General features: G+C 34.7%; 3 protein-coding genes across 5 annotated transcripts; 2 read left to right on the forward strand and 1 right to left on the reverse strand.

The window, feature by feature from the left end:
* The first annotated feature begins 480 nt into the window (after positions 1-480).
* Positions 481-4,936, forward strand: LOC145614346 (protein NPGR1-like). Of its 3 annotated transcripts, none has more exons than XM_081669394.1 (6): positions 481-656; positions 1,150-1,487; positions 1,682-1,940; positions 2,431-3,644; positions 4,027-4,174; positions 4,323-4,936. In XM_081669394.1, the coding sequence occupies exons 2-6, from the start codon at positions 1,260-1,262 to the stop codon at positions 4,631-4,633; spliced, it is 2,160 nt and encodes a 719-aa protein (XP_081525520.1). In that variant the 5' UTR covers positions 481-656; positions 1,150-1,259; the 3' UTR covers positions 4,634-4,936. The 3 variants fall into 3 exon arrangements, with proteins under 3 accessions (XP_081525520.1, XP_081525521.1, XP_081525519.1); XM_081669395.1 differs by having other exon boundaries at positions 481-639; XM_081669393.1 differs by lacking the exon at positions 481-656 and adding an exon at positions 665-870.
* A 1,378-nt stretch (positions 4,937-6,314) lies between these two features.
* On the forward strand, positions 6,315-6,710 carry LOC145613905 (uncharacterized). Its single transcript, XM_081668942.1, has one exon. The coding sequence runs from the start codon at positions 6,315-6,317 to the stop codon at positions 6,708-6,710; it is 396 nt and encodes a 131-aa protein (XP_081525068.1).
* Positions 6,711-9,925: 3,215 nt separating this feature from the next.
* Positions 9,926-20,353, reverse strand: LOC145615520 (uncharacterized). Its single transcript, XM_081670594.1, has 4 exons — positions 20,128-20,353; positions 16,755-16,857; positions 16,485-16,550; positions 9,926-10,097 (listed from the first exon to the last, which is right to left on the reverse strand). The coding sequence occupies exons 1-3, from the start codon at positions 20,238-20,240 to the stop codon at positions 16,536-16,538; spliced, it is 231 nt and encodes a 76-aa protein (XP_081526720.1). The 5' UTR covers positions 20,241-20,353; the 3' UTR covers positions 9,926-10,097; positions 16,485-16,535.
* Positions 20,354-23,202: the final 2,849 nt, after the last annotated feature.

Here is a 23,202-nt window from a genome sequence, read left to right on the forward strand (position 1 = left end):
GTCATGATGGAAAATAGTAAATAATAGTTTCTCTCTCTTTCCCATTTCCTTCCAATAGTATGAACTATGAAGCCACTTGTCAATTTAGATATTCATGACCAAAGTTTGTTTGTCTTGATCATTTCAATGATTCGGTCATCCCATTCTCTACTTCCTTTTTATCTTTCTTCCAACTTTTTAATACCAAAAGTCATTTCTCTCTCCTTATGATCAGATCATTGGTCATCCAATGGCCTCTCTCTAACACTCGCGAAAGTGAAATCAAGTAGGGCAAACTAAATTGAAACGAAGATTTATAGCATACAATATATTGCCATATGGAGCACGGCCACGGGCCAACCCAACCAACCCATACCCATAAAAATTAACAGAATGTCCCTTTCCAACATTTAGAATGGAGTTAATGTTGACAAATAGCCCAACCATAACCCAAGAAAATCAAACCTAAATCCCATCCAACATTAATACCACAGTCTCTCATCATTCTTAGCAGCAAAACACAAAGAAAGAAAGAAATAAAATACTAACCAACTTTTAATTGCGCACAGCAAGATAGCAGATATCACACTTCACCTGTTGCCTTCGCCAGCCCATACAAGCCACTGCGCGCAAAGGTCAGCAACAACATACTCACAAAAGGTGAAAAAAAGACAAAAGTGCGCACTAAACTCAGATCTCCATAACATAGTTTAGAATCTTATTTTTATGGGTTGTTTTCAATTTTTGCTCTTTTTTTCTTAAAATAAAGTTGGAAAAAATTCAAAACATCCAAATTTAGCTCACATGAACAAACCCCATATTACTGAGACTGTCTGAGAACTGAGAAGATTCTCTGTTGGAGAAGTTGCTTTCATGGCAGTTTTTTTGGTGGTAAGTTCGAGGGCATTGTTTTTGGTTTTTTGCATTTGAATTATATTGCATTTGTTGAAATTTTATTCTTCTATAAACCTTTTGTCTCCTTAGTGTGATTTTGTTGATTAATATGCTTTGAAATGTGGTTTGATTTTTGGGCTATTTAAGTTCTGAAATACTCTTTTGATCTGAATTATGTAAACTTATTTTTTCATGTTTAAGTTTATAGGAAGTTGTTGTAATAATAAGCAAATAAGATCTGAAATTGCCTAACTATGCAAATGCCTGTTATTGCAGACTATAAAATGAAGGATAATCTGTTGAGTTATACTTAGTTTGGGAGTGGAAAAGTTAAAGATATATTTGAACTGGTGTATGGTTGTTTGTGTGTTTTGGAAACGGGAACAATGTTGTGTGCTTGCTCAGGAGAGCAATTCAAATTCGAGGAGCCGGTACCGCGGTCACCGGAGTCTTTGGCCACCAGGGATTTCTCGGTCAGTGGCCTCTCTTCGAGGACGGGCGATTTGAAGAGTATTTCTTCAAGGACTACTGGTGATTTGGGGTCAAAATATGAAGATGCCCATGTAGATGAAGTTGAATCCACGTTGAAAGAAGCTCTCTCATTAAACTATGAGGTGCATTTTTAGTATTGTTTTATTGGATATTTATGTTTTGATTAGGTTAATTTGAACTTTTATTGGGTATTTTGTGGTTTGATTAGGTCTGTTTGATTAGTCATTTTGATAATGCTATAATCTAGTAATCCCTTTTTTGATATTATTTGATTATTTTAACCTGAACTAAAAATTGGGAGACCATTTACTATCAGGAAGCTAGAGCATTGCTTGGCAGAATAGAATATCAGAAAGGGAATTTTGATGCTGCTCTACAACTTTTCCAAGGGATTGACATTAAGGGATTAACCCCAAGAATGGTTACTGCTATTTCAGAGCGAACCCGGCCAAGAAAACAAAGATCCAAGGGTGACAATTCCCTTGCTGGTGTAATGTCTTGGCATTCTGTCAGCCTTCTCCTTGAAGCCATTCTACTCAAGTCTAAGGTCTTGGAAGAACTCGGGAAGATTTCAGGTACTTTATTATGATATTATTAGAAGTGTTGTATTGTTTTGTACAGAATACATCATGCACACCAAATGCTTAGGTTTGCTATCATAGAGTATACGGGACGCTGTAGGAACTAATCAATGCTAAATAGTCCTTGCATAAAAATGTTAAGATAATTTGTAGACAGACTCTGTTTGGATGGACACTCAACTGGCATGATACTTGTATTATCTAATGAGTCGAATATTTGATTTAATTCATACGAGTAAAACATATGGATAATTTCATCTCATATCTCAAGTAACTCCATTGAATAGGCACTAAGTACCATGTTTTATGTCACAATCAAATTATCACAATGAACTATTATTAAAGGGCCAAGGAATTTGGATATGTACGCTGAAGGATTACATAGGATATGGTTAATTTCTGTCTCGTACAATACTTATTGAGGTACAAACCTATCATATGCTATCTAATCTACTGTGCTATGCTGTTCTCGATGATCTACCAGAGGCTGCTAGGGAGTGCAAATTGATTGTTGACATAGTTGAATCTGCATTACCTAATGGTATGCCAGCCAAGATCAGTAAAGACAATAGGATGCAAGAGATGTTTCACAAGGCACTGGAATTGCTTCCTAAACTATGGAAAGAAGCAGGGTGCCTTGATGAAGCCATCATAGCTTGTCGTCGAGCTCTTGTGAAGCCCTGGAACTTGGATCCTTACAGATTAGTTAGTGCCCAAAAGGAGTTAGCTGCTATATTGATTTATGGAGGGGTTGAAGTGGGCCTTTCCCCTCAATTACAAATATGGGGTCCAACTACCCCTAGAAGTAATCTCGAGGAAGCAATTCTTTTGCTGTTTATCTTGATTAGAAAAGCATCATGTAATGAAATTGAGTGGGACCCAGAAGTCATGGATCATCTCTCTTTTGCATTGTCAATGTGTAATGGTTTCTTGTTTCTTGCTCAGCATGTGGAGCTTGTACTTCCAGGAATCTATGACAGAGCTGAGAGATGGTACATTCTTGCCCTTTGTCATAGTGCTGCAGGCCAGAACGAGGCAGCATTAAATCTAGTGAGGAAGATTACTGGACATTCTGAGTCAAAGCACAAACCCCACATCCCTTCTCTTTTGTTGGGAGCAAAATTGTGCGTGGATGATTTGAAGCATTCTCAAGAAGGAATTGACTATTGTCATAAAGTTTTTGAATTGGCTGCTGACGGAAACAACCATTTTATGGCTCAAGCTCATAAGCTCTTAGGGTTGTGCTATTCAAATGCTGCCAGAGTATCTACATCTAACTTGGAAAGAGAGATGTATCGGAAGGGGTCACTCAAGTCTCTTAACAAGGCTGCTTGTATTGTAAAGGATGATCCTGAGTTGATGCTCAACCTGGGATTGGAAAATGCTGCTCAAAGAAATCTTGATGCCAGTTTCGGTTACACCAAGCTCTACTCCAATATGATGGTTGGGAGTTCGGGGAAAGGGTGGAAGCTGTTGGCTCTAGTAGCTTCTGCACAGCAGCAATTTGAAGATGCTGAAGACATAGTTGATATCGCATTGGATGAAACCACCGGCATTGATCAGTTACAACTCTTGAGATTAAAGGCTGTTCTACAGATTTCTCAAGATAATCCCAAGCAAGCTATAGAAAACTACGTACAACTGTTGGCACAGATTCAAGCAGCAAAGAAGCACAATTTTCAGAGTCACAGCCTGGAGGTATGTGCATATTCTGACGTTTGCTTAAGATTAAGCAGATAACTTAAAATTTAAGGTAGCATAGGGCCAATGTCTTTGATTATTATAATTAGGTGTATTTTATAATTAATTATTTTTAATTATTTACTTTTTGGGTTTCAAGAGACATTCAAAATCTTGTATCATGCGCCATATGTGCCACCTGCAAGGCTACATGTCAGAATTTAATCCAGGATTGTCGTTATTATATTGGAGTGTCTTTGGAGCATGTGTTTAAACTTCTATCTTATTTAAATCACCAAGTGGTAGATTCTTTAATCTAGATGTAAGAAGTTTTTGTCAGTATATCCTACATGCCATTACTGACGGAGACTTTCTTAATATTTTATTAACCCTTTCATAGGCAACAGAAATGAAAAACCTGGAGATGAAAGCTTGGCAAGATCTGTCCAATTTGTACACAAGGCTTGAGTCTTGGGGAGATGCCGAAGTTTGTGTGGAAAGGGCAAAGTCAATCAACCTTTACAGCCCTCAAAGTTGGCATGTAGCAGGTATGTCATTAGAAGTATACGGGTAATTCAGATTGGGTGAGATAATTTTGGGTCATATTCTGGTGGTGTATCATTTGGTTGGGTCTAGTTCTAAGAGAGACACCAGAGGAGTTAAAAATCTTTTACTGATATCTTAGAATTCATACAGGTGTGCTGTTGAAGGCTCGATCACAATACAAGGAAGCACTCGTTGCTTTCTCTGTCTCACTGTCAATCGATCCAAATTACGTACCTGGATTAGTTTCAGCTGCGGAAGTGTTCATGGAACTTTGTCCCTCGTCTCTACCTATAGCAAAAGGCTTCTTAACGAATGCCCTACAATTAGAACCAACAAACCATGATGCTTGGTTGCACTTGGGCTTGATTCTAAAAAAAGAAGGTTTGATAATGCAGGCTGCTGATTGTTTCCAAGCTGCTTGCGAACTGAAATCCACAGCACCTATTCAACCGTTCTCATAAAGCTATTTTCGGACACTATCAAAGAATAAAGTTTCGAGGGGTTTCTGACATTTTATCCATGGCAGGAAAGCTTAATTTATCCAGATCCTTTTTGAGTTAAATTAAATCTATGCAGTATGTATCATATCCAATGTGTCATGGTATAGTATGTATTTCACCCGATGCTTATGTACAGAGCTGAAATTCTAGATGGGCTAACTAGTAGCTCAGAATTTGCAGCTACATTGCCTCTATACTCTCTTGTAAGGTGTAATCTGTCCCGTATAATTCACCATTTTTTTTGTTGTATGAAGTAGATCATTTACTCAAAATCTTTCTTTTCTCCAACTGGAATTAGCCCGATGAAATTTTTTCCCTGGAGGCGGATGCACGGTGCTCCGTGCATCCAGTTTTCTTTTAAAAAAAAGCGGAATGAACATATTGTTGTTCAGTACAGAACATATATCTATTTTATATTGTTGTTCAGTACAGAACATATATCTATATTATAAAGAACATCACATATAGTTGTTTTGTAATGAACATATAGCTATTTTGTAAAAAAAAACATTCCGCTTTATATTCTTTATATATATCTAAAGAACTTCCATAATATTAATAAGGAACATGATAATATAATGTAATGAATATTATTTGTATTCAACTATCATAATCTAAAGACAAAATTTATAGAAAATTTCAAAATAAACAATTAAATTATGTCACAAACATTATACTGACAATCAAATAACATGAAGATAAAAAACATTATTATTAAATAGCACGCATGTTCTTTTCACTCTAGGTGTATGTTCATTAATTATATTTTAATAGTATGTTCTTTTCACTCTAGGTATCTGTTCATTGTATTTTAATAGTATGTTCTTTTCATTGTAACTATATAGATATGTTCATCCGCTTTAAAAAATATGAAAAAGAACATTTTACTGTATTTTAATGCACATTGTATTATTTAGATCTACAACTTTTTCTGAATTTGTTTATTTTCTTGTTTTCTTTTTTCAAAATGTAATAATTGGTCGGTCTTCTTCAAGAACTTTATATAGTTTCTCATTGCAACACCCAAACCACATAAATCACCAATTTACACCAAAAACTTGCAAAAACTAACAATCGAACTCAAATTAAACAACTATGCATGTTGAAATTGTACTTACCTTTTGTTTTTGTCAGCTATCTTGAATAATTTTGCACCAAGAAGTTCGAAATTTACAAATTTTTCTTAAGGTTTGATGAATTTGAAGCGGTTTTCAGTTTTTTCTTTTTTTGGGAGAGAAATTTTCTAGAGAGAGAAAACTTCTAGAGAGAGAGTATAATTTGAAATGATTTGAAATTATTGTATAGTAAAAAAAAAGTAATTACTATTGATCTTTTTTCCTTTTTCACAAAACTGAAGCTCAAAATAACTTGTGTACATTAGAATTGAACAATATGTTCTTTCAACAGCCATGTACATTAAGATACAACATGATGTACATTCCGTAGCGGATGCACCATGCGGTTCGTGCATCCGCTTGCAGGAACCATAAATTGATTAGCCAATTAGTGAACATTGTTTCAAAATTCATCTTACGCTGGACCATATAAAATTTAAGATTATATCTCAAACTTAACAAACTTTGACGGAATCCTTAACGTAGACGACGCTGAGGACGAAAACCTTTTGTAGGTTCTTTCGGCTATGCTGCGTAGGGCAGAATCAGAAGGCCTTTTTCAGGGTATTAAAATATCTAGGGAGACTCCTACCATTTCACACTTGTTCTTTGCATATGACTTCTTGCTATTTTTCCAGGTTTCTCCTCCAGCTTGTGAACAGGTGTTGAATGTGCTTTCTGCTTTTTGTGATATTTCAAGTCAAATGCTTAATTTGCAAAAGTCGTGTCCTAATACTCCTGAGGATTACCAAGCTTATCTGTCTACTTGTTTGAAAATGCAATCTAAATCTAGATTAGGTTTTTATTTGGGTCTTCCTGATGATTTAGGTCGTAGTAAATGGTCTGAGTTTGGTTTCCTCTTGGACAAGGTGGCTAAACATCTACAGGCCTTTACAGCTCTACGGCTTTCGCGCGGCGACTAAGCTTGTTATTATTAACTCAGTGCTCATTGCCTCCTTTAATCACATCCTGTTTGTTTTCAAAATTCCTGATTCTATGTGTTCCAGAATGGATAATTTGTTAGCCAGGTTCTGGTGGAAATCTTCTTCTTCTAATCGAGGGTTGGCTCTTTGATAAAAAAAATTAAACAAAAGACAGAAACAAATCTCGTTGTTTTATCTTCTGAAGGGTTTTGGAGGATTGGGAATTCGTAGTATTTCCCCTTTTAACTCTTTGCTGTTGGCGAAGCAGAGATAGCGACTTATTCAGTGCCCTCAGTTGTTGGTTTCTCGGCTTCCGTCTTCGAAGTATCCGGCTCTTCGTTCTACTGATTCGTTCTTGGCTTCTTGTCCCTCTTGGGGTTGTAGGGGTCTTATTTCGGAGATGTCCTTGTTATCGAAGGGGAAGGTTGGTTCAGGTTCTCGAGTTCGTATTTTGGAGGATTCTTGGGTTCTGAGGGTATCAGTTCATTTTAAGGATCTTTCGTCCAAGTCGGTTCGACCGACTCTTGTGTCTTCTTTACTTGATCAGCGTTCTTGCGCGTGGGATGCTACTATTATTCATGGGTTGTTATTCTGGCTCTACTGCTAGAATTCTTTCATTGGATCGGCCTGTGCATTAAATGGATGATTTTATTTACTGGAATTTTTATTAGGGATGGTGATTTTTCAACGAAATCTGCTTATTCTCTACTTTGTGAGCTTGGGGTCAGGTCTCGTTGTCCATCTCAAATCTCTCAAGCATGGTAGAGGAAGTTTTGGGCTTTTCCAATTCTTTGGTTGGAAATTGCTGCATGACGCTCTTCCTTTAGCGACTATTCTCAATTCTCGAGGCCTCCATGTTGATCTAGTTTGTGCCTTTCGTCATGTGGATGTGGAATATGTGTCTCATACATTCAGAGATTGTCTTGCTATATGTAGTCTTTGGATGTCTGGAGCGTTGGGCATCTAATGGGATTTTATGTAGTTTCCTCTGTTTAGTATTTGGTTCTCGAGTACAATTTCTCTTTTTTCATCTTCGAGAAATTGGAAGGGCATTGCTTCGTTATTTGCTCTACTTTGGGCAATTTGGATTTCTCGTAATCAATTGAGGTTTAGGAAAGTTATTTGGTTGCCTGGATCAATTGTTGGTCTAGTGCCAGATTGGGTTCTTCGTAATATGTAGGCTCTAGATTGGAAGAGGCTTGCGAGGTCCTCTCGTTCGGTTAGTTTGGAGGCTAGGAAGGACGTCAAGTGGCTATGTTTGTGGGGGTTACCTTAGCTTATATTTCTCTAACGACTTGTTTAATTGTAGACGGGGCCTGGGATTGTTCTACTTACAGGGCGGGAGAAGGCTGGGTAGTTCGTGATCTTGATTCTTCTGAGGTCCTGGGAGGGGGTTGTCGGGCTTTTATGGCAAGTTCAGCGTTGCAGTCTGAGCTTCAGGCTTGTATATGGGGTTTGGAGTTTGCTATTCGTAAAGGTTTTTTTAAAATTTGGATTTTTACAGATTGTGCTGACCTCCTTGTTCTTCTTCCTCCTTCTGGTTCAATGGAAATCTCTGCTTGGTGGTTCATTCAGGAATTGCGGGCTTCAGCTCAGTCTCTTTTGGTTTGTCAGGTTCAAAAGGTTCCTCGTTTGTGGGTCAATCCTGCTCACTGGTTAGCTGGTTGTGCCCGGCGTCGTTAGTTGTTGTATTTTCTGTTTTAGTTTTTGGGTTGACAGTTGTTGTTTTTTGGTGCTTTCCCTATTTTTTGATAGCTCTTTTGTCAAAAATAATAATAATAATAATAATAATAATAATAAAAATAAATCTTTGACAGAATGTGGTTGACTACTTGACTGCACTGTTGTGTTTGGGTGCCCATGTTTGTGAAGTCGTGTTAACCATAGGAAACAAATCGATGGGATACGATTTAGTACCTCGATCACACCGAATATCGATTTCAAATAGTATTAGTTTAGGAATGCATGACAAAATCATACCAAATTAGTGTAATTAATGATGTTTCACTAATATTTTCCCCTTTTAACTTCTTATTCATAGCCCTAAGGACTATGTATAGCTTTTTCCTTTCTTTTTGGTAATGTTTTATGTAGCCATTAGGGTTACAAATAAGCATTAAATATCTTTCCTTATTTTGTATTAAGTTAGGAATGCATGACAAATTTTCACGCAAATCAGTGTAATTAATGAATAGATTTCACTAATATATTTCCTCTTTTAGCTTCTTATTCATAGCCCTTAACACTTTAATATGTGCATCCAATATTTAGGTCTTTATTACTCCATTCGTTTTTAAATACTTGCTTCAATTCTCCATGCGCGGAGTTTTAGGAGAAATTAACAAAATATTAAAATATGGAGGTAGTGGGGTTAGTGAAAGAGAATCTAAAGGTAATAAAATGTAATTCTATTGGGTCCCACTATTTAAGAGAAATGAATAAAATATTGTATTCATAAAAGCTTTCGAAATAAAGAAATGGTGCAAGTATTTAAAAACGGTTAGAAATGAAAAGTGGAGCAAGTATTTAAAAATATAGGGAGTAGTTGTTACTAATATAATAGTATTATATACTCTCTTTTTTTGCATAAAAAAAAAATTAATTAAAAATTAATAATAATAAAAATAAAAACACTTTTTTCTTCTTTTACATATGCATCACTTTACTTTATAAATTTTTCACGTACTAAATTTGACTCGATTTTTAATTTTTTTTTTTTTTTCTAATACATAATATATTATTGTTATTATATAATATATATGGTTGGATTAGTAACCTTGTCTACTTTAATCAATCTCAATTTATTATACTTATTACCAATTACCAACTAAAAATTAAGAATTAACGATAATGATGGTCAAAATTATGTCTTAATAAATATGTGAATGAAAATCTATATCTATACCTACATATCCAAAAGTGCTCCTAAAAATGTTATGTGCCATATAAATCTATGTAATCATTATGGCACGTTGTCATTTACGTAGCATTGCACCACATCACCACTATCATTGTAACAATTATACCATGTGCTCAACAATTCCAAATGACATTAAAGAGTTATTCTCTTCGAATTTATTTATTTATTTTATTTTATTTTACCAACATTATGTTAAAGTAGCAGTCCGATGCAAAAGCCGAACCACACTAGTGATGCATTTAAAAGAACATAAGACTATTAAATTTGTGAATATATCCCATCCAAACTCAAAACAGATGGAAAAAAAATATATTTAAGGAAAATGTCTCATCCAAAGTTCAAATAATCATACATTTACATAAGAACAGACAAAGGAACAAAGTCTATGTATGTACAGGATGCCTGGATATCATGCAACTGCCGGAGTAAGTGATTTTTTACCACGAATATGAGCAAATTCTTCAATACTGAACAAGAGAGGAAGATGATAAAATGGTTAGCCGACATTAATTTGCCACAAACAGCAAGAGCACAATTAAACTACAAGCCAACACAACTGTGCCCTATGCTTGATTTTAAGCTACGAAAACATAAGAGCACAAATTAACGTGCAAGAAAAACATCATATTCTCAAGCTGTTAGACGAAACTAAAGAAAGACCATACCCAACACAAAATTAATTCCACTTAAAGGACGAGTGTGGATGAAATTTAAACCCATGATTTCTTTGTCATGCTGACTCTTGACAAGTTTATATACTCTTTCAAAATATACCTAACCTATCAAAATATACCTAATTGTTATTCACACAATATAAAATTGCTCCATTTGGAGCAGTTTATACTCCATTCATTATTTTTCATTGCCACGATTGCAATTTTGCTCTATTCATACACTCTTTTATCCGTCTTTTGTAATTTAAAAACAATTACATGAGATCTTGCTAGATTCATCTCAATATATATGGAGTATTATCTAAGATTTGTTTAGTTCACCTTATTTTCAAAAAAAAAAAAAAAAAAAAATGAAGAAAAGTTCGGCTGAGATAAATTAGTTGAGACAAGTTTGAATACGGATTAATAAGTTTGAATAAGGTTACCCAAGTTCAATTTATATCAATAATAAGAAAAATTGTCGGGAACTACTCTCTTAACCGGTCAATTTGTGAACAATTACTCGCAAAAAAAATTTATCAAAAAACTACCCCTCAAATTAAAGAAGGAAAAACAATTTGGTTTTCACAAAAAATTGGCTTTTTGGGTTGAGTATTTGCAAAAAAAAAGAAAAAAGGGTTAATTAATATATATGAGGGTGAGGATTTTTTTGGAGGGAAAATAACAAATAGGCCCCATTCATCGGAATTGACGGAATATTAAAAAGGGTAGTGCTACTCAAACTTTTTTAATTTTGGAGGTAGTTTATTATATAAAACTTTTTAGCAAGTAGTTGTTCACAAATTGACCACCTGACAAATATTCCCAAAAATAAATTCTAACAATGTCTAATTAGTTATGATAAGATACGATAAAATAAGTTCATACACCCTTATATAACTTTATAAATAATACTAAATCCATAATTAAAGATATTATAATGGAATAAAATGTGTATCAGTAAGCATGAAACTACATTGCAATTAAAAGATGCAATTTGTAAAGGATGAAGTAATATAAACTCGAAAAAATTAGAAACATTAATCCCAACTTTCATCAATTTAAGTAGAATAATCCCAACTTTGAATTATACTGGAATAATCCGAACTTTAAGAAGTAATCTTTTTCATCAATCCTTAATCGGTCAACAAAAATCAATGACCTATTATATCAGGTCACATGACACATGTCAAGCCCTGATTGGTCCAAAAATTTAAAAAAATTATAAAGAAGTAAATAAGAAAACAAAAAAAACAAAAAAACCACAAAACCAACCAACCCCACTCCCCCACCGTCCCACCCTAACCTCCACCACTACTGTCTAGTCTAGTCTACCGCCGACCACCATTCTTCCCACATCGACTGCTATCTCCCACATTGTTTTCCCCCTTCCCCAAAATACCCTCCAACCCCCTGCGCAACCACCAATCCACCACAAAAAACCGCTTTTCTAATCCCGAAAAACCCCAAATACTCCTCCACCACCTTGAAACCCTAGTGGCTAGGATTTTCGATGGTGGGGGAGGAGCTTTTGGGGGTTTTCGGGAGTGAGGGAGGAGGTTATAACGGTTTTTGAGTGGTTTGGGGTTTTCGCGAGGTGGTTTTTTGGGGGTTTTGAGTGGTGGTGGTTGCCGGAGCATGTTGACGTAGGTTTGAGGGGAAATTTGAGGGTGGTGGTTCATCAAGGGGGAAGGACGGATGGGGTTTTCCGGGATTAGGGGTGGCGGGAGGAGGGTTGTGGGTTGTGGGTTGTGGACGGCGGGAGGAAGGTTGTGGGATTGTGGTGGCTGGGGTTTAAGTGGGCAATGGGGATGGGTTTCTGATTTTTTTTTTTTAATAATTTTTTACCTAATTAACTCTTGACACGTGGCACTTGTAAAAAAAAAAAAAAAATAACCTTTTGAACAGATAACCGGTGATTGGGATTGAAGAAAAAGAAGACTCCTAAAGTTCGGATTATTACTGTATAATCAAAAGTTGAGATTATTCCACCAAAATTGATGAAAATTAGGATTATTTTTTCTAATTTTTCCTGTAAACTCCCTATTCATTGCCGACCAACTATATTTGTTTAACCATTCACAACATTTACAGACCTACTATTGTAGTTAATTCAAATGGAGGAACTAATAGATAATCTCTCCTTACCACAAAGCTATCAACCATAACCAGATAACTATATGAACCTAAGACTGCAAGTCTGTTACCCTATTACCCTATTACTGACAGAGAGGCAGAAAGAAGAGTATGTTCATTTTCAATTCTATATACAGCAGTAGATGATCGGCATCTTGTCTTAGCCTCTGAATTTGACTTCTAAGGGCCCAAGATCATGATAATGATCTCTCATCTGAATGAGCATCGCAGCCCTGGGCCCCGTGATCAGCTATTTTCAGGTATTAAATTCTGTATTGTTTATTTTCGAGAAAAAGTCTAAGATCTTCAGGTAGGGCTATCAAGTTAGTAGAAATCTTCTATCTAAGTTTTAACCAACATTTTCCTTGATTGAAAATATGTCTAGAATGATAACTTACTCTTCAAAGCACGATATCAGATCATATAGGTACGTTCGGATGGACGTTGGGCTTAGACACACCAAGTCCAAGCGAAACGTCAATACAAGCTGAAAGAGCTGAAAGGGTCGTGTGGCACAGCTGGGCCTTGCTAGCGTGGGGCTGCTGGCCATTTGTGGCCATAGCTAGCAGTGATACGGGCCTTAGCAAGGCCTTGAGTGCAGGCCTAAGAGTGTGCCCGTGGGCATGGCAGGGAGCCAGGGAGTCAGCCTAGTGGTCTGTTCGCAGTTTGTTTGGATAAAGAAAAGGGAAGGAAAAGAAGGGGAGGGAGGGGAAGAGGAGAGAAGGGAAAGGAAGGGGAGGGAAGAATAATGAGTTTTCCTTCCAAATCTCTCCATATTTGGAGAGATCAATTTCTTACAATTTAATTCCTCCATTCCACCCCCCCCCCCCACACACACACACCAAATTCCCTTTATTCCTCATTTATTATTCAAATGAAAGATACTCCGTTCCTCCATTTCCCTTCCCTTCCTATCCCTCCATTTCCTTCAATCCAAACACACTCCTACACTTTGTTTGGATTGATGGAAATAGAGGGAAAGGAAGGGAAGAGAAATTGAGGGATAGATAATCTCTATGAGGAAGGAAGAGAATTGGAGGAGAAAGAAATGGAGGAATAGAACTGCAAGAAATTAATCTCTCCAACAATGGAGAGATTTGGAAGGAAAACTCTTCTTTCTTCCATCCCCTCCCTTCCCCTTCCCTTGAGTCCCTTCCCACCCCTTCTCCTCCCTTCCCCTTCTTTTCCTCCCCTCTAATCTATCCAAACACACTGCTAGTCTTATTACTTGATGGTAAGTTAAATTAACATATAAGGAAGGAAATTGGCTTAAAATAATACCAACTATCAATAGTGTGTGCAAAATAATACGAATTCAACTATTTGCTATAGCGGCATCACCTTTTGTACTATATGTGCAAAATGATACGTCGGTCACCGAAAAAGTATTTCAAAGAATATTTCGTATATATTTATTATTATTTAAGTTTTCGTTTTCTTTTCAAAATATATATTATGTTAACAATTTCCTTTATAATCCAAATAAATATTGCCCATCCCATTGTTATTTTTTTTTTAAAAAAAAAAATTATAATGTAGGTATATTTTTAGATTTTTTAAATAATTTTTTGGATTTTTTTTAGCAAACAATTTTTTCGATTTTTTTAAATAAACAAATTTTGGATTTTTTTTATAAACCGAAAATATGTGGGGAAATTTTTGGATGTTTTAAATAATTTTTTAGACTAATTATATAGAAATAATAATGCATTTAAATTATAAATACCCTATTTACTATTGTGTGATGGTAGAAATTACTACATGCATTTTGTAAAAAATATTTAAATACATATTGAGAATTCAAAAAAAAAAAAAAAAAAAAAAAAAAAAAAAAAAAAAAAAAAGCCTAACAAAGGGGTGGAACATTAGTAATCTGGATTATAAAAAAAATTGTATACATAATATGTTTTTGAAAAGAAAACAGAATATTAATATAAAAAATAAAATAATAATAAATATAGACAGAATATTCCTCGAAATACTAATTCGGTGACCGGCGTACCATTTTGCACATATTGTACAAAAGGTGGTACCGCTAATAGCAAATAGTTGAGTTCGTCTTATTTTGCACACCATTGATAGTTGATATTATTTTAAGCCAATTTTCCTATAAGGAATCCATTAGCCTCCATTAAGTACCCTAGCCCCAATCTAAACACCAAGCCGATGACCTAGAGAGAGAAAGAGAGAGACAAAGAGGGGGGGGGGGATTCATACTTGCCTAGAGTTCTAAGCTAGCACATAGAAGACGGATTCAATATGCTTTGAGTTCTAAGCTAACACATAGAAGACGAATTCGATAGCGTTCTTTACTAATCTCCTATATCATTCTCTCCGGGCTCCAACAACAATGGCAACATGTCAACATTTCAAGCCCTAAAATTCACACCAGCTTTAGCTTCTTCTCTCTCTCCTCCAATCACCACCACCTCCTTTGCTCTCACCTATGCCTTACGCTTCTGTTGTTGCAGCTAGCCACATCAGCACTCACTAATTCCAAAGAAGAGAGAAAAAAGGACAGATAGGAAATCCCCGGATCGGAGGTTGTTTGCTTGCTTTGTTGAACTTGTGGCAAATGCTATCTCCTCGCTACACACTCACCTCCACTGTTGCTTGAGGCTTTGATGTTGGATACAACAGTGGTCAACAATGAGTGAAATAAAACCCCATGATTACTAAATTCTGAACTCAAGCCTACACCAATGATGCCAATCCCTCCCTTGTATTCTACATTCACACTCTCCTTTATTCTGTTGCTCTCTTCATCAGGTTTCTATTCTCAATTGATTTTCAAGAGTGAACATGTCATACCATCAAATGAGGATGTGGCTTGTCACATATAATTCTTTAACAATGAGGGAAAATCTGTATTCTTTTGGTACATCTAGTGGAAATTGAACTTTCTCGAAAGAAAGACTAGATCATGGAACATCATAAAATAAATTAGTGTTTTAATTGTTTGGGCCTAACATAACTAACTTGATTAAAGTTTAAAGCTCAAAGCTCAACTCAATTCATCATAATTGTCCAACTTTACCATTCCAACACCTTGATTTATACATAGGGAAAACCGATAGTTTTCCCTACTCCAGCTTGGACTAGGAAATCCTTAACGACCTATGGCACTAATGTCAAACAGCAAGTGTAGACTAAACCTCTAATGCACGGCAATCCACAGGTCCTACACTCCGAAAAATCCTAAGAACATGAATACAGAAGTAAATACAAATGAACAAACAAATCCACATGTACAACCATACTTTAGGAGTATGATCAAACCAAGTGATGTTTATGAAATCTATAGAAATTACACAGGCCAGCTAATAGAAGTGCAAATGATCTAATACTCTCAATGAAAAGCTTGGGGTTGAGCTCGAAAAAAGCTTGTCAATATTTGTTTACTTGATAAAGTAATTAAATTAACTATTTGAACAAGTTTGGAATCTTGTTTAATAAATGAGCTTGGAGAACAACACATTTGATTATGCTCACAAACAAGCTTTTAAAACTTCATAAAAAATAAAAATAAATATAAAAATAATTTAAAACTATTATTCATGGATGTTTATTTCAGCTATATGGCTTATAAAATATATACTAGACATTAACAAATTCAACTAAGATGTGTATTTATAATAAGGTTTTGTTAGTTACACTTTGATTTTTAAATTTTCACATGTCGCATGTACATAGCAATCAATGATACAACTTCGTTTATGACAAATGTTTGTTTGTTAAAAAAAAAAATTGTTTATTAACTTGGCTAAAACGAGTCATTCACAAATCGTTTGTAGAGTTTTAACAAATTTTGAGCTTAGTAGAGAGCTGGAGCACACTAAGTTAATTAAATAATAATATGGTAGTACTCAACTTAGACTCATTCACATCACTATCCACTATCCATCCATGACTGAATTTACGCGGGAGACAAATGCAGAATTGTTATGGAAGACTGAACAAAAATCCAAGGCACCAAATGATGTCAACAAGTTCATATCCGATAAAAAGTTCAGTAACTCCACTGGATAAAAATAACTGTACCAAAGGGTTAGAGATTTTGCTTACAACGATTATTTTTTGCAGAATAAAAATCAGCCACTGCCTTATGGTCAACAGTTATCCCATCTGCCACTGCATCCAAATAGTCAAATAAAACTGTTATGAGATAGCTATTTGAAACAACCAAAATAGATACTGTCACATTTTGTCGATAATAAAAAAATCAATTAATGATAATCTAAGGAGTAATAAAAATTACACAGGGTTCCTTCATGGAAGTAAAGTTTTCATTTCTAGTAGCCATAATATATTTAGTTATGCTCTAAACTATATTACCTTTAGAGCTGGTTCACCCTTATTAATGTTTTCAGACTGCTTTTCTTTTGCTGCCTGTGCACGGACAGCTTTTCCTATAGCCGACTTTTCAAAGTCCTGCTGCCTGCATTAAAGTCAAGAAATTTCATGATGATCTAAATAGCATTGGATATTTGGAAAGGTCTTAACACATAAGCTTTCTGACATAAAACAAACAAACATACAAAAACAAAATATAAATGAATAAAATTGACTCATTATATGTGACACGTACACATTACATGATTTTGACTGAATTTTTGCAAAATCTTTGAGTAATCAACTTTATAACCATTGATAATGATACCCTCTTATTTCTTTTACTTAGGGTGGAACTAAAAATGAATTAAAGGATAGGGTAAACTTACTTCATTTATGATAGACATTCATTTAAAAGGGGTACTCAGTTATGTTCTATATGACCATTCATGCAATCAATTATGTTTCTCCTAGACTTTGGTAAGTTAATTCTCATTTTGTTCCAGGATTTATCCTATTCATAGTTCGTGGCATTAAATTTATTGATCTTTTGCCTAAGGATTCTGACCTATTTCTCGGTTGGGGAAGGAGGATGTAACTATAGGGAGAGTGTTTCCTTCTACGAGGCAAAAGTCATCTGCCTCAAGATGAAATTGAAGAACTTATGTTAATCCTCCAAAGATCTATATGTTGCTTTTTCTATGGCAGATTTCCAATTGGGTTAGAATCTACTGAGATCTTCACTACATATCAGAAAATGTTAGCAAAGAAAATGTTAATTATTCATGTTAAAGTAAATTGGATCAGGTTTTAAGTTTTTCTTCTACAATACCTCTACTTGACGAGCATAAAAAGCTCCACGAATAAAAGAATTTAGTTATCTTTTAAAAAATTGATAATTAAATTCACCAAACAAAAATAAAAGAATAAAAATAAAAAAACCCGCCAATAGTGTTACCAACTGCTGTAACATTCCCACAACTAGCAGTGCTGATACACAGCACGTCAATTGTGCCAATGCAGAAGCTCTTTATTGTGAAATAGGATTAACCTTTCCCCGAAATATCCTTGAAGCAAATCCAAGCCTCGGCTTAGATTAAGAGCATAGGATTTGATTTACTTGTCATATAGCTTCCTTACAGCAGAATCAAAATTTACCTTTTTTTTTAAAATAAATAATAAAAAATAAAAAATTGTACTCCCTCCGTCCCCAAATGATAGTCCCTTATGGCCTATTTTTAGTCCCAAATTGATAGTCCCATTTGCTTTTTTCAAGTACCATAAATATCATTTTTTTATCAAAATTTCCTCCAATTACAACAATATTTGTGCAAATTTAAGTTTTCCATGTAAATTTTGTTTTTCAATGTACTTTTACTACTTTCTCTCTGTACTATTTTACATACCCAATGTAAATTTATCTTTTCAATGTAATTTTACTATTTTTGTTTAAGTTTCTTAATTCCCGTAATTTTTGCCCATAAGGGACTATCATTTGGGGACGGAGGGAGTAACTGAAGTTTACTTAAGTTAATGAATTGGCTTTGGAAAAAAAATCATTGAGCTTTGAGCTCGGATAGCAAGTCCTGATAAAGGTTTTAACTTTCATTTTTTTTAGAACAATTTTATTTTTATTTATTCACAACAAAACTAATAAAACAGTTTAGACTTTCCTGCTTTTATATTGGTGACTTAGGAGAAAACACAAATGTTATCTTGGGATACTAAGATTTGTACTCTTAACTAAAAACAAGATCATTCTTGAAAAAGCACAACAAATTCATTAGCAACTGCTGCTAATTCAATGAGGTTATAAGTATCGTTTATGCTCAAAATTTCAAAGAGTTTTCTTGCCTTCCCTTGCTCTTAGAGAGCAGAAAAACTCTTTGAAATTCTATGAGATTAAGGGATAAGTATTGCTGTTAAAGTATTCTGTCATTGCTTGTTCTAAGAGACTACAATGTACCCTTGAGGGTGAAGCGTGTTTTATGAAGGTTGAGTCAGTAAGGTTTGAGATGAGGATTGCCTGGAGTTTGACGCAGCAAGGTTTGGTTAAGGATTGCTTGGAGGTTGAGGCAGCAAGGTTTGAGTTGAAATTTTTAAGGATGTTAGGACACAAATAATTCTGGAAAGTGATTGTATGAATATGGAGTAAGCTGTTAAAACTATACTCTCCTATCTATAGTACTAGATAATTTGATTCAACAAAATTACTTGGTGACAATGTAGTAACTCCTAAAATAAAGTTTTAACAACTAATTTGGGAGGGAGTATTACAATATATCAACTGTTGTAAATCGGAAAATTAGAATTAGATATTTTAGGAAGAAAAGAAATTGGATGATTGATTGTAATTTGATGCCATTAAATCATAAATTGGGCATTCCATTTCAGACCTTTGCGTGGTTGGACACTCCCAACAACAATTTGCAAAGTTAAATTCTGTAAACAATGTTGTAATTATTTTTACTCACTTATCCCCTCTGTATATAGATTTTCAGCTTTCCTTTTCTCCTTCTCCCTAGACTATGTGTTGGCTGAGGCAGGCAGGGTTGCCAAGATATACTCCCAACTAGCCAATGCACATATATACCTGCTATTGGTACCATTTTATTACCCTGTTTTATAGTTCAGCTAATATTGGCTTTAAATTTTCATTTAATGATTTGCGGTTATTGTCAACTTCTTACTTGTCATATCACATTGATTGGCCTGAATTATGTTGTCTTTTCTCATTGTTAGGATATGCTAAGTTGCAGCATCTCTCATGAATAACTGTGTGGAGTTGCAAATTTCATATGTATACGTGGTTGCGAATTTGATATGTATATGCAGTATACGTTATCTTTTATTTTTCTTTGGTATAGTTTCTTGTGACTGACATCAACATCGGATATGAAGATCTTACAATTGTCCAGGTATGTATTAGCTTCCCATTATAACTTCCCCTTATATTTCTGGGGTGGTCTGAAATTGTTGATGTGAGGTTCCTCTGAATTCATTTCTATTTGAAACTATCCCCCCCCCCCCCCCCCCCCCCCACCAAATTTAATTATGGGTTAGTCTGGTCAAATTGATGTATTTAATGTAAAACCAATAATTCTAATTAATGCTCCAATCAAAATCCTTACAATTGAACATCAAACATCTTCTCAATTTTGAGGGAATCAGGAAATCACAGCATGCCCGAATAAAACTCAGCCATTGAGATAGGATGGATAACAACAAGTCCAACCTCTAGAATTTTTTATTTAAAAAAATAAAATAAAAATCAAAGCATTCATCCCAATAAATTGTAAATTTCACAAACAACAGAATTTCAAGAAATAGAAAATGTTTTAATTGTTTAGAAATTTAAAAAAAATAAATAAGTGACCTTCTTTGGGCAGCTTCGGCGGCTTTAGCGCGAGCTTCAGCAGAAGCAACGCGATCCTGTTCTCTTTTTTCCTCCTTAGTCTCACCGTCGAAGCACGAACACACGCTTCCCATCTTCTTTTCTCTCTTTCTGAATTCTGATTTCTGTACGGCTGTACCTCAAATCGCTAAACTGATTGTAGAGGGTTGACTTTAGTTATGGTGGATTTGTTTCAAGACTTTTAACTCTTCTATGTTGTCATTTTTTAATTCTAGACTAGATAGATTGATTTTGTTCGACTTGTTCCGTTCTTCGTGGGCGGTGGCTCCCTAATGCCACACTGGTTAACTTAGGGTTTGTTCTCATATGTTGAAGTTCGGTTCAGTTCAGCTCTTAATTTCCTTCTCTTATAAAATATTTATTTCAGTTCAGTTTAATTTAGTTCAGTTTAGTTCAGCTCAGTTCAGCTGAGTTCAGTCAATGAGAACATGCCCTTAGTCTAAGTTCCCGTCAAAAAAAAAAAATCGTAGTCCTATTAAGAGCTAATTAAATTAGTTATCAATTATGGTGTGAATGTCCATACTCCAATTTCTCCATTGCATTTAATGTAGTAGCCAACCTTATTGCCACCCTCTAAGGTTATAGCCCACAATGTAATAGTGATTCTTACTACTATAAATAACCATGCAATTCACTTTAATGATACACACAAAAAATATTACCAAGAGTAATATATACAGGTAGTAATACTTCTCTTATTACCTTCTTCTCTTAATCCTCTAATTTCTATATATTTCATAACACGTTATCAGCACCATCTTCAATCAGGTATACTTATACCGATTATCCAGTTTTAGAAAGATTTCAATTTCTTTTACAAAATATATTTTGAGGAGTATGCTCTATAGTTGCCCATATGCAGCCTTTAATTTTATTTAATTTTAGATTACACACTTTTTATGTTTCTTAATTTCAGTTTTCGAACCCTTGACCTCATGAATAGATTAGGGTTCTCGGACCATTATGGCTTGCATCCTAGTGTGATACTTATTTACGTTTGTAAATATTAATAGTTTGATTACAATTACTTTACCAGTCTACTAGAATATTGTATAATATTTTTACAGTTGTGTAAAACTACAATGGATAATTCACCCCCTATAAAAGCGGATTACACCCCCCTTATTTCACCATACAAGCCTTATCCCCTCCTTAACTTTACCCGAATTATTTCCTCTTCTTATTGCTACTTTCACTCCGGCCACGCACCATGTTCCCCGTCGACAACCGACAACCACCACACCCCTTTACCTTTGAAGAAGATTTAAGAAAATTAAAGCTATACTTAGTTTTAATTATGGCCCTAGTAGTTTTATTAATGGTAATGATGATTTTCATCATTTTACATAAGTAACGCTCGGTTTTTTTCTACAGAGGGAATTAATGCATGTAATCTCCGTAGTAATTCAAGATTTTTTTGTCTTCTAGGTAGATTATAAGTGCATTTTGTTATAATAAATGTTCCTTTTGTCTTATCATAAATGTATGTCATTAATATTATTGTTGTTATTATTATTGTCGTTATTGTTGTCGGTGAAGTAGTGATAGTAGTATTATTTATTGTTAATATTATCTTTATTGTTGTTATTATTGTTGTTGTTTAACTAACGTAATTATCATGCTTTACTTTAGCTTAATTTTATGTAAATCATAATAATAACCCAAGGGGGATAAGCAAATATGTTTTAAATGGCTTATTATTATGATTATAATTTGATTACTTTAATTATCACTTACTTAATTGACTTAATAATAATTATCTATTTGATTGTAGTTAAAAATGGGAGACTTGATGAAAAGACAATTTGACGTATTAGACTTATTCGAACATAATTATCTTGAATGGACAGTTGATGCCCAAATGAATTTAAAGGCACAAGGATTGTAACATACAATTAAAGAAATTACCATCCCAGGAAACGAAAAAGATGCCCCTACTCAAGTTAAAGTTCCAACTGATCAAGAGAAAGCAAAAGCTATAGTTCTCTTAAGGCATCATTTACATCACAGTTTAAAACTGAGTATTTAATGGTGGAAAATCCCAAAGAACTATGGGATAGCCTGAAAGGATGATATGACCACCACAAAAGGGTACTCCTTCCTTCAGCACAATTTGAGTGGACAACCCTGAGATTTCAGGACTTTAAATCTGTCAGTGATTATAATTCATCACTATATAAATTGTATCAACATTGAGATATTGTGATCAACCAGTCACTGAAGTGCAAATGGTAGAGAAAACACTCTCTACATTCCATGCTAATAACATTGTATTGCAACAGCAATACCGTGAAAGAGGCTTTGCAAAATATTCAGAGCTTATTTCTATATTATTGGTTGCTGAAAAGAATAATGATCTCCTATTGAAGAATCACAACCTAAGAGCAACTGGGTCTCAAGCATTCAATGAAACAAATGTTGTAGAAAGCACAAACCCACCCGAGACAAATGTTGCTCATAGAGGTGGACGTGGAAAATATAATAACCGTGACAGAGGTCGTGGAAATTTCCGCGGACGAGGTCGTGGAAGTGGTCATGGCCGTGGTTGAGGCCATTTCCCCCCTAGAAACAACACTCAAAGGGGGCATCAACAAGGAAACAAAAATCAAGCCACCACAAAAGGAAAAGACACATGTTATAGATGTGGTCGGCATGACTGGACATTAGGGATGTACTTGTTGTACAACCAAACATTTGGTAGAACTTTACCAGGCTTCCATTAAAGGGAAAGAAAAACATGCCGAAGCGAATTACATTAATGAAGAAAATGTCCCTGCAACTAGCCTTGATGTGTCTGATTTCCTCATAGACAATAGTGAAGCTGGTGGTGAATTTATCTTTGGAGAGAATAATCATGTTTAGGTAATTTATTAAATACTATGATATGTATTATGTTTTCTTTATGTATTTTTCTTTTACGTTTTTCATGTTCGAGTTATGTACTTTTAATTTATCATTATTAATAAAGTAAGTCCAGTTTAATTATCTTAAACTAATCTTATACTTATTATTTTATGAAGATATGGATCTGCCCGA

This window comes from Chenopodium album, chromosome 25 (assembly GCF_948465745.1).
Source record: "Chenopodium album chromosome 25, dcCheAlbu1.1, whole genome shotgun sequence".
NCBI lineage: Eukaryota > Viridiplantae > Streptophyta > Magnoliopsida > Caryophyllales > Amaranthaceae > Chenopodium > Chenopodium album.

Coding starts and splice junctions, on each gene's coding strand:
- LOC145614346 (XM_081669394.1), top strand. CDS start 1,260: ATGTTGTGTGCTTGCTCAGGAGAGCAATTCAAATTCGAGGAGCCGGTA. Junction 1,488..1,681: donor CTCTCTCATTAAACTATGAG/GTGCATTTTTAG, acceptor ATTTACTATCAG/GAAGCTAGAGCATTGCTTGG. Junction 3,645..4,026: donor TTCAGAGTCACAGCCTGGAG/GTATGTGCATAT, acceptor ACCCTTTCATAG/GCAACAGAAATGAAAAACCT.
- LOC145613905 (XM_081668942.1), top strand. CDS start 6,315: ATGCTGCGTAGGGCAGAATCAGAAGGCCTTTTTCAGGGTATTAAAATA.
- LOC145615520 (XM_081670594.1), bottom strand. CDS start 20,240: ATGGGAAGCGTGTGTTCGTGCTTCGACGGTGAGACTAAGGAGGAAAAA. Junction 16,858..20,127: donor GCCGAAGCTGCCCAAAGAAG/GTCACTTATTTA, acceptor ACTTTAATGCAG/GCAGCAGGACTTTGAAAAGT.